This window comes from Pempheris klunzingeri, chromosome 6, assembly GCF_042242105.1.
Source record: "Pempheris klunzingeri isolate RE-2024b chromosome 6, fPemKlu1.hap1, whole genome shotgun sequence".
In the NCBI taxonomy this organism is placed as follows: Eukaryota; Metazoa; Chordata; class Actinopteri; order Acropomatiformes; family Pempheridae; genus Pempheris; species Pempheris klunzingeri.
In genome coordinates this window covers 24,906,561-24,918,823 of record NC_092017.1, presented here as the reverse complement: position 1 = coordinate 24,918,823, position 12,263 = coordinate 24,906,561, and the positions used below count along the sequence as shown (strand labels likewise).

The following is a 12,263-nucleotide window of genomic DNA, read 5'->3' as shown; positions in this document are numbered from 1 at the left end:
GTGGCAACTTTGCTTCCAAGTAGCTTGGCATGACCTGTGGACTACCACAACAGTCTGTACATGCTGTTGTTAAGTCAGACCTTTCAAAACAACATCAGTTGCCATATATATGCAGACGATAAACATCTATTCTTTTACACCAGACTATGAACCCACTGTGACTCACAAACTTGTGAGTGATGTTCCAGAATTATCTTTTGGCAAATAAAGATACAATTGTGTTGTGTGCCATTTATTAAGAAAGACATAAAACATTGTGCATCATACATTTTTATCTGTTAAAACTCTGAGTCAGGCAGGGGAATTGTTTTGGACTCAGGTACAGCATCAGCCAAAACTGCTCAGGGTTCGAGGTGTATGGCATTTTTCAACAATGAGGCAATTCAAAGAGCTTTAAAGGCATTAAGACAGGATGTAAAAGAAAACAGGGCAATAAAAAATATTAAATTGGATTTGCAAGGATTGAAATAGAGTGAAATAGCAGACTAAAACAGAACAAGACTGATTAAACACTTGAGTGTTATCTCCTCCTGGTCTCATTGAGGAGAATAAACATTTTTTAAGACATTTTAAATCTTGCTGAGATTTTAGTCCTTTAATTCTTTATGTAGTCTTAAAACAATAGAGGGCTCATTTTGTAATTGTCTTAATGTGGATGCTAAAATGTAGGTCCATAGCTGTGGAGTTCTGGCCGTGTTTGCAGTTGTCAATGTTAGTGACTGAAGCTGAGCACTGACTTTCAATTACTCTGTTTTGACAATTACCTTTATTTTATCTTTGTTTAACCCCTACATTTATTGGTGCCACGAGGGACCAAATCCCAACAATACTTAGCAACACAAAATAGTCTTTGTCTTTAAAAGTGGAATAAATTGTCAAATGTAGCACTAAGATCCAATAATAGCAGGACTGAAACTCATCAACCGTCAAGTGAATGTCAATTCAACTTGTTAATAAGAGCAGTCCGAGTGTTTTTTCAATGAGTTTACTTAAAAATGGGATAATGTGAAGTTTGATGTGGGCCTCCAATTGTTCATTAGTGAGTGTCTAGATTACTCTACAGTAGAATTGCTCATGTGAGTGTTTGGTGTGTTACGGCCCTAGAGCCTTGGTCGTCTCTCTCTCTCTTGCTGTTTGTTGCAGGTTCCTGGCTGGGTGGAGCATGTAATCACCTAACCTGGCACACCTGGCCAGTGCACCAGGATATATAGGCCGGCCTGTGGAACCAGAGCTCTCTCTTCACATCCAGCCACCCATGTTCATTGTTGTTATAATAAAATGGCCTTTATTGACAGTAAAGCTTCTCTTGCACCTCCTCCTTTGTTGTGGCCTAGGAGCCAGCCGTGACAAATGTCGTCAACTGTGGAAATTTGAACAAAACACATTTTCTCAGCCTTTCGGTCTCTTCATATTATACGAGAAAATGTCAACATATTTTACATTTAAGCTCCAAGCTAAACAACACAAACTTTCAAATATTTCTATTTTCCATAGTCACTCGTGGTGACTTTGTGTGTCTTTGTGTGTGATTCCAAATTAATTGTGTACATTTGTTGTGTACATGCTTTTCATACAAATCTGTAATTATTAAGTATTTCCAGAGAAATACTGTGTGTGTGTGTGTGTGTGTGTGTGTGTGTGTGTGTGTGTGTGTGTGTGTGTGTGTGTGGAGGGGGGAGGATTTTGGGAGAGATGCCCATGTCCCAGAGATATGCACCTCTTTCTGCATAACTCGATCGCACAAGTGTGTGTATAAGCCTTTTACAGAAAGTCTTCGATACACTAAATGGGAAAACATTAATAACAGCTACAAAGGGATCCAAGAATCCAAAACACAGCAACTCCTGGATCTTCACAATGAGACTTTTCTACTTTCTTTTTTTCCTGTGGCTGAACCTGGATGAATCTTTACAACAAACAAGTAAGAATGTTTGATTTCAGGTCCATGTTCTCTATTGTTTTACTGAAGTTAAAAAACAACAAGCATGCACACATTTTGTCAGTTAATGCAAGGTTCCTATAAGGCAGATGAAAAGACCCCAAAAGAATCTCTTGATTTTGTCAGTGGTGATCCAGAATGAAAATATGTGGTATTTGGGTCCATGTTTATTAGCACCAAGGGGTATTAGGACCCTATTAGGACCCTAAAATAAGTCACATTTTTGAGGGCCTAAAAGAAAATGGGTGAAAATTTGCTCATGCATCATTCGTGGTGAAAACGTACATGTTTTAAGCATCTTGGAAATGGGTTTGGCAAAATGACTCAATAGTGCCTGCCCCATCCCCTAAACTGGAGGCCTAACATTACATTTCACCTACATGTATCAAATTTGGTAGATAACTGTATCTTGTCCACACCCACGAAAAAGTTTCCTACTGCAATGACCTAAACTCAACAGGATGTCACCCATTTGGGATTTTTAGTGTATATTAAAATACTCATACTCTCTCTAGGAAGTTGATCAGATCCAGTTCAAACTCAGTGTATACAAAAACAAATTAACAATTTGTGTAACATGATCGAGGCAGCAGTAGAAAGAAAGAATGTCTTAAAATTAGTTCATAATTTTATTCTCCAAACACGTTAATGACTGGCTTTTGTCTATTCTTGAACAGCAACAAAATGTGACATACCTGAAATTGAAAATGGTTATGTGCTTGGAGATACTCAAGAGTACAATGAACACGAAGTCCTGGATTTTGGGTGCAATCGTAAGTATAAACGCGCTGAAGACAGACCTTCAAAATGCACAAAACTCGGAACAAGAGCAGAGTACTTACCTTCACACACCTGTGTGTGAAGGTAAGTATAAACAGAAAAGTCCAGTTTATTGGTTATATCGCACTGAAGAGTGAATGCTGGTGCTGCATGGATGGATGTCTTGGTTCTACTGTACAGCCGGCCTTGTTACAACAAACTGAGAGATAATGTGCTTAATTTCCCAACAAATGCAGAAATAAAATGTAGACTGACACTGCCGCCATTGGAGGGCACCAGGTATGAACCTGGTTTCAGAAATCTGTTTTCACCCGGTGAAACTTTAAGAGTCATTTGTGGAGAGAGGTTCTGGATTTCTAACCGCCGGAACACCTCGGCAGTAACGACATGCAAAGACGATGGAGAGTGGACTGTCAGACCATTATGCCAAGGTATAAAACCACATGGGCTCTAGTGCCAGACACAAATTATGAGATTGTTGTTCTTTACTGTGTTTGTATGATTCACTAACCCATGATGATGATTATTAATGTGTTCAATGTTCATGTTCATGAAACACAAGTCTGTCTCTAATTCTAGAGGTAATGTGCAGCAATCGAAGACAGCCAAATGTGTATCGCTGGTCAGTCCATTGGAACGAACAATTGACATTAGGCCGCACTGTAAGTTATAGCTGTAATCAGGGATACAAGAAGACGGATCGTGCCACCGTGGCAACATGCACCAGAGATGAGTGGTCACCAAAGCCACTTTGTACAGGTACCTCCTGTTTATGACATGACTGCTCATTTTGTATCCATATTTGTGAATGTGAGGAAGGAGGTTTTGGTCCAGTTGGGGTTAATCTGTTTTACACTAATCTGCTGTACGATAATTACATATGCACCAGTCAAATAATTGTAGAATTATGCAGAAGCAATTTTTTATAGTGCCGAAAGTTAATCACATTCAACTGGACAGCCTTGTATAACTGCATTTTGTTTTCTTTCAGAAATAACATGTGCCAGACGTGATTACCCTGATGCAGATATTACCACAAATAACAAGGAAATATACAAATACTACGAACATGTCAATTATGTCTGCAAGGAAGGTTATCAAGGAAGTTTTACACTTACCTGTGTGGAAAGCGGTTGGCGCGGGCAGCCACAATGTACAGGTAAGGAAGCACAGAACAACAAACTCAACAACAAACAGTTGGCACATTGTGGGTTTTTTTTCTGTGTTTATTTCTGATTTTACATGAAGGCGTTTAAAGTACAGATTTTAAGATAATAGCATCTTGTCCAACTTTTTAGATCCCAACAGATCCCCGATGCCAAATGCATTTCTAGATTATTCCGTTAGAAAACAGTGAAGCTCCTGTCAAATAAAAAAGCAATAAATAAAAGTAATTCAAGATTCAAGATGTTTGTCATGTGCACAGTAAGAACACAGTGGTAACACTGAGCAATGAAATTCTTACTTTGCTCGTTTCCCTCCACATAGACAAAAACAATTATAAACACAAAAAAGGGCAATGTATAGAAGAATAATTTAAAAGGATAGTGCAAATATAATGTGCAAAAATATTCAAGTATTTATGGGTTGCAGAGGTAATGTACAGTGTGGTTCACAACTCCAGGTTATATGTATTTATTTAAGAATCTGATGGCCTGTGGATAGAAGCTGATTAAACACTTGAGTGTTATCTCCTCCTGGTCTCATTGATAAGAATAAACATTTTTTAAGACATTTTAAGTCTTGCTGAGATTTTAGTCCTTTAATTCTTTATGTAGTCTTAAAACAATAGAGGGCTCATTTTGTAATTGTCTTAATGTGGATGCTAAAATGTAGGTCCATAGCTGTGGAGTTCTGGCCGTGTTTGCAGTTTTCAATGTTAGTGACTGAAGCTGAGCACAAGCATGCATACATTTTGTCAGTCAGTGCAAGGTTCCTGTAAGGCAGATGAAAAGACCCCAAAAGAATCTCTTGATTTTGTCAGTGGTGATCCAGAATGAAAATATGTGGTATTTGGGTCCATGTTTATTAGCACCAAGGGGTATTAGGACCCTATTAGGACCCTAAAATAAGTCACATTTTTGAGAGCCTAAAAGAAAATGGGTGAAAATTTGCTCATGCATCATTCGTGGTGAAAACGTACATGTTTTAAGCATCTTGGAAATGGGTTTGGCAAAATAATTCAATAGTGCCTGCCCCATCCCCTAAACTGGAGGCCTAACATTACATTTCACCTACATGTATCAAATTTGGTAGATAACTGTATCTTTTCCACACCCACGAAAAAGTTTCCTACTGCAATGACCTAAACTCAACAGGATGTCACCCATTTGGGATTTTTAGTGTATATTTTTGGATTTACAGGGGTCATACTCTCTCTAGGAAGTTGATCAGATCCAGTTCAAACTCAGTGTATACAAAAACAAATTAACAATTTGTGTAACACACAATAACACCAACTAACTAACTGATCGAGGCAGCAGTAGAAGGAAAGAAGGTCTTAAAATTAGTTCATAATTTTATTCTCCAAACACGTTAATGACTGGCTTTTGTCTATTCTTGAACAGCAACAAAATGTGACATACCTGAAATTGAAAATGGTTATGTGCTTGGAGATACTCAAGAGTACAATGAACATGAAGTCCTGCATTTTGGGTGCAATCGTAAGTATAGACGCGCTGAAGACAGACCATCAAAATGCACAAAACTCGGAACAAGAGCAGAGTACTTACCTTCACACACCTGTGTGTGAAGGTAAGTATAAACAGAAAAGTCCAGTTTATTGGTTATATCGCACTGAAGAGTGAATGCTGGTGCTGCATGGATGGATGTCTTGGTTCTACTGTACAGCCGGCCTTGTTACAACAAACTGAGAGATAATGTGCTTAATTTCCCAACAAATGCAGAAATAAAATGTAGACTGACACTGCCGCCATTGGAGGGCACCAGGTATGAACCTGGTTTCAGAAATCTGTTTTCACCCGGTGAAACTTTAAGAGTCATTTGTGGAGAGAAGTTCTGGATTTCTAACCGCCGGAACACCTCGGCAGTAACGACATGCAAAGACGATGGAGAGTGGACTGTCAGACCAATATGCCAAGGTATAAAACCACATGGGCTCTAGTGCCAGACACAAATTATGAGATTGTTGTTCTTTACTGTGTTTGTATGATTCACTAACCCATGATGATGATTATTAATGTGTTCAATGTTCATGTTCATGAAACACAAGTCTGTCTCTAATTCTAGAGGTAATGTGCAGCAATCAAAGACAGCCAAATGTGTATCGCTGGTCAGTCTATTGGAACGAACAATTGACATTAGGCCGCACTGTAAGTTATAGCTGTAATCAGGGATACAAGAAGACGGATCGTGCCACCGTGGCAACATGCACCAGAGATGAGTGGTCACCAAAGCCACTTTGTACAGGTACCTCCTGTTTATGACATGACTGCTCATTTTGTATCCATATTTGTGAATGTGAGGAAGGAGGTTTTGGTCCAGTTGGGGTTAATCTGTTTTACACTAATCTGCTGTACGATAATTACATATGCACCAGTGAAATAATTGTAGAATTATGCAGAAGCAATTTTTTATAGTGCCGAAAGTTAAACACATTCAACTGGACAGCCTTGTATAACTGCATTCTGTTGTTTTGTTTTTTTCAGAAATAACATGTGCCAGACGTGATTACCCTGATGCAGATATTACCACAAATAACAAGGAAATATACAAATACTACGAACATGTCAATTATGTCTGCAAGGAAGGTTATCAAGGAAGTTTTACACTTACCTGTTTGGAAAGCGGTTGGCGCGGGCAGCCACAATGTACAGGTAAGGAAGCACAGAACAACAAACTCAACAACAAACAGTTGGCACATTGTGGGTTTTTTTTCTGTGTTTATTTCTGATTTTACATGAAGGCGTTTAAAGTACAGATTTTAAGATAATAGCATCTTGTCCAACTTTTTAGATCCCAACAGATCCCTGATGCCAAATGCATTTCTAGATTATTCCGTTAGAAAACTTTGAAGCTCCTGTCAAATAAAAAAGCAATAAATAAAAGTAATTCAAGATTCAAGATGTTTGTCATGTGCACAGTAAGAACACAGTGGTAACACTGAGCAATGAAATTCTTACTTTGCTCGTTTCCCTCCACATAGACAAAAACAATTATAAACATAAAAAAGGGCAATGTATAGAAGAATAATTTAAAAGGATAGTGCAAATATAATGTGCAAAAATATTCAAGTATTTATGGGTTGCAGAGGTAATGTACAGTGTGGTTCACAACTCCAGGTTATATGTATTTATTTAAGAGTCTGATGGCCTGTGGATAGAAGCTGATTAAACACTTGAGTGTTATCTCCTCCTGGTCTCATTGATAAGAATAAACATTTTTTAAGACATTTTAAGTCTTGCTGAGATTTTAGTCCTTTAATTCTTTATGTAGTCTTAAAACAATAGAGGGCTCATTTTGTAATTGTCTTAATGTGGATGCTAAAATGTAGGTCCATAGCTGTGGAGTTCTGGCCGTGTTTGCAGTTTTCAATGTTAGTGACTGAAGCTGAGCACAAGCATGCATACATTTTGTCAGTCAGTGCAAGGTTCCTATAAGGCAGATGAAAAGACCCCAAAAGAATCTCTTGATTTTGTCAGTGGTGATCCAGAATGAAAATATGTGGTATTTGGGTCCATGTTTATTAGCACCAAGGGGTATTAGGACCCTATTAGGACCCTAAAATAAGCCACATTTTTGAGAGCCTAAAAGAAAATGGGTGAAAATTTGCTCATGCATCATTCGTGGTGAAAACGTACATGTTTTAAGCATCTTGGAAATGGGTTTGGCAAAATAATTCAATAGTGCCTGCCCCATCCCCTAAACTGGAGGCCTAACATTACATTTCACCTACATGTATCAAATTTGGTAGATAACTGTATCTTTTCCACACCCACGAAAAAGTTTCCTACTGCAATGACCTAAACTCAACAGGATGTCACCCATTTGGGATTTTTAGTGTATATTTTTGGATTTACAGGGGTCATACTCTCTCTAGGAAGTTGATCAGATCCAGTTCAAACTCAGTGTATACAAAAACAAATTAACAATTTGTGTAACACACAATAACACCAACTAACTAACTGATCAAGGCAGCAGTAGAAGGAAAGAAGGTCTTAACATCAACATCAAGCAGCTCCTCCGTAATACAAAAGTGATCTTCATTAGTTATTAGCTGTGCTCTCATCACACACCGCGTCTGAAACTTTCTACACTCACTTGCTCTCTTACGTTTCCTTAATTCTGCCATTTTGGGTCACATTTCTTCTTCTATTACTCATTTTATAGAGAAGCTGCCTCGTTCAAGACAGTTAACTCCACCTAGTGGTGAGACTAAGAAGTACAATACAGTCCAGTGCAGGTTCCATGTGTGGGCCGTGTTCCAATACATTTTTAGAATTTCCTGCGGGCCAATGAAAATTGGAGCACGGGCCGCAGTTGTAGTAGTAGTTTGGACACCCCTGAGATACACAAATGAACCAACAGGCCTGTTATGCCTCCAAGGACGGTTATCAAGGAAGTTTTAGTCTAACCTGTTTAGAAAATGGTTGGTATGGGCAGTGGGGCAGTCGTCCCGTGGGGCCGATTGGGGGTGGTTAAGCACCATTGTTGCGACGCCACCACCATTGTAAGAGCCCAGGTTATTTTATAATGTGGGAGATCAGTGAAGATTACTCAATGGACGAGATGCATGAACTTTTCATTTATTGAACAATAATGTATTGGACATTTTTTTTTAAATCCATGCATTTTTGTTTTTACACTGATGCTTTTAAAATTCACGGTCGAAATGCAGGACCGTTACACGTTTGCTTGATGTACCAACTCTGATGTGAAAACAAAATGCACTAGCACTTTACACTTGCCATTCATTCATCACATTAATTTTTTCCTTTTCTTCTCAGTGATAACATGTGACACACCATACTACCAGAACACAGTCATTGACAGAACACCTGTCTCTCCACAATGTACAAATAAGATAATACACTAAACAGTACAATACACAAAATGGACAATTGTTGTTTTCATCCATTGTAAACTATTTTCATGCCAACACCATGATCACAGATACTTTTAACAGACTTGTCCAAACCTATCAGGAGTTATAAGTCAGAATCAATTCCAAAATTAACACTGTAGAACAGTGATTTTGGGGCAAACATTGGTGGTTTTTCTAAATAACAATTATGATGCCGATTTACCAGCATCTGTTACCTGTTCTTCTTCTTACCAATTTTCTTGAAGATGCATCCTATCTTGTCATTGCAGGATACAAAACTGATGTTGATTTAAAATTTGTATTAATTAATTAGTGGGAACAACAGCTCAGTGCCTCATTTCCATCTTTACAACAGCACAAATAGCTTTACATTTTACATCTCAGATCTTCAAGTAGAACCTTTGACATTTTCAGAGTCAAGGGGAGGGACCTTCCTCAGAGAGAAGCTGTCTCATATGAAGTAGTTTGTTTTAAGATTTTAATTTAACCAGAACACCTGGTGTGTGTGTATGTGTTTGTGAATTTGAATTAGTTTCAGCGGTACAGTGTGAAAGACCAGACATAAACGATGCTTCCATCAACGACAATGACAAGGAAAGTTACAGCCATGGTGATCGAGTCCAATATGTGTGCCTGAATGATAGTGAAAAACGTTTTTCTGTGACCTGCGAGCAGGGTGTTTGGAGTGGGATTGAGAGCTGTACAGGTAAGAACACACAGCTGCAACAAATACAGTTTGTGATTGTAGTTTGTGTTTCAATAGCAAAAATGCTGATGATGAGTGCAGCTCATGCGGCAGCCATGAACGTATGCAACATTTTCTCTTTTGTTTTAACAAGACTCAGTCTGCATCTGCAGAGAAACTAGCAAGAGTAACTACAATTTTGAAAGTATGCAACCAAAAGGTGTCGATGATAGTGATGAGAAGACCGGCCAGAGCCCTCTGAGACATAGAAATGGAGATCGTCAGCATATAAATTACATATCATAACATTTGTGGTGATTCCTACTTTTCTCTCTAAAATGAATTAATTATTGAATATTGAATGGATTTATTATTTCACCATTTTTCAGCACAGCATTTTCTGTGGGTTACAGAGCCGAATTTTCAGAAAATTGAAATCTAAAATGTATTTGTGCCTTTCAGTGTCATTCAGTTTTGTTCATTTTACTATATTGACTTGCATTCAATTACATTTTCACTATTGTAAATGGTCAGGAAAAAAGTTTTCCTGAAATATGAATAATATGTATTTATTTTTGAGGTTTTTAGATGTTTTGTAATGTGATTTTGGCATTTTCTTCCCTTGCTCTCTTGCAAACAATGTGCCAATATACACGAAGCCTTTACAGCTTGTCACAATCTAATACTTTAATGTACCCATATATTTTTTAGAGCTTGTGGGTTGTGAGACACCACCATTACTCGCAGATGGAGACATCAAGTACACCATAAAAGATCACTACAGCCATAATGAAATTGTTGAATACGTGTGTCAGAAGTACTACACTATGGAGGGAAATCCTAACAAAACCTGCATCAATGGTGAATGGACCGGACATATGAGATGCCTCAGTGAGTTGCAGTTCTCCTCATACTCATATATTCACATTGAAATTGTGCAATAATTTTGTATTCTGAAAAACAAACTTGGTTTTAAGATGGTTTCCAGTTGTTGTATATGACAGTTTGACATGACACTCTCATTGCAACGTTGTCTCCTGCCAAATCCACATATGTACAATCACTTTGCTTTACCAAAAACATTTTACAGGAAATATCATTTCTGCCTGAATAACATTCGTTGGCAACAGACAGGTTTTGTGTCCCACATGTTGAGATATTTAAGGCCCGGTTACACCAGCATTTAAAAATGAGGAGTTTTCCGACAATTCCTTCAAATGAAATCACAGTGATTAATATATTAGTTCACAGTGCCAAAGTAAATCCAGCTAAACTAAACTGGTGTTTCACTTGCATATTCACACAGCTGTCCAATAGCAAGCCATCATTACAGTCCTGACCTTCGATGGACCTTTGAAAGTCCAAAATGCAGAACACCATCGTAGCTTACTGGCTGTGTCGCACCACACTCACCCATACCCCATCACTTTTATTTAACTTCCTCTGCCAGAGTTTAAATCGTCCCACAAAAGAGGAATGGTTCACAGACAGTTATGAGACAAAGATCAATGGTGCAGATATTTTTTTAAATGAATAGTGTGAATGTATTGTCCAGCAATAAAGCCAAGCGCATAAGCTAACAGAAAACTTTACTGTGTAAGTCTTAAAGGAATAAAATGCACACAGATTGATGTTTTTGTGCCACCCTCTCCTTGGTGTGACCAGGCCTTAAGGCTACTGAAACACTTAGGTCAGGAAAAGACTGAGGTTTTAATTCAATGCTACAAAAGTCTCAACTGTTCCCCAACAGTGACGAAAGTTTTGCATGCGTTATGATTCACAGTCATTTCTAACTTTAACAAAATGTTATTTTTCTGTTGTCTCTTGCAGAACCCTGTATTGTGAATGAAGATACCATTAGACAACAAAACATCACTTTAAAATCTAGTCTAGACAATAAATATTTTGCTCATGATGAAATGATTGAGTTTGGGTGTACCCGAGGAATACCTGTCGGTGCTGTGGCAATGAGACAGAGGTGTAATGGGGGTGTGCTTCTCCTGCCTACTTGCCAGTGAGAGGCATTGTGTACAGAGCAAAGAGTCTGACATGTTCTCACAGTGACATACTGATCATCCACTTAGATGTTGTGGGAACTGTGGGAATTCTAATAAAACACTCATGATCTCTCAGTCTGTCTTCTCCCTCCTCATATGTAACCTACCATATGTAAATTCAATTTAATGCAGTATCCCCTTTTGAAAGTGCAAAGAAAACAGATTAGACTTTCTATTATTTTCCTCTTAGTAACTCTTTACCTGGAGGTAAATCAAAGGCAGAAATGATTAAATTTCCACTTTAACTAATGCAAAATACTGTTTACTTGGTTTAATTTGAATTTATTCCGATATAAAAGTGTATTAACATAATTTAGGCCAAATACAAATACTTTGCAGAAAAGAGATTAAAGAAATGTTGTTCACAAATGTGTACATGCAATTGTTCAGGTAAAAGAATTATAATGTACAGACCAATAGTGTAGACATTTAGAAAAGAGGTATCTGTGCTTTACTCATTCAAGTATTTCAACCAAGGAGAGACTTATTTCACCAGAGGCTGAAAAGTGATCAAGATTTATTGACAATGCAAGATAGATATTGTCTTGAGTGATTTTATATAATCTTATTGCTTCATAAACTATACATATTAGTTTATTATGTATATTATGAGCTGTGTCTTTTTATTGCTTAATCATTTTATTGTTGACGTCTTTTTTTATTGTAATTGTAAGGCGTGTTGTCTTTGATAAAAATATGTGAATGCATGCATGATGGATGGACTGTAATAATGATTTT

At 37.7% G+C, this 12,263-nt stretch overlaps 1 protein-coding gene across 1 annotated transcript; it reads left to right on the top strand.

The window, feature by feature from the left end:
• Positions 1 to 1,857: 1,857 nt before the first annotated feature.
• Positions 1,858 to 11,486, top strand: LOC139202732 (complement factor H-related protein 2-like). Its single transcript, XM_070832292.1, has 8 exons — positions 1,858 to 1,929; positions 2,617 to 2,803; positions 2,956 to 3,150; positions 3,299 to 3,478; positions 3,711 to 3,878; positions 9,931 to 9,944; positions 10,182 to 10,359; positions 11,299 to 11,486. The coding sequence occupies exons 1-8, from the start codon at positions 1,858 to 1,860 to the stop codon at positions 11,484 to 11,486; spliced, it is 1,182 nt and encodes a 393-aa protein (XP_070688393.1).
• The last annotated feature ends 777 nt before the right edge of the window (positions 11,487 to 12,263 follow it).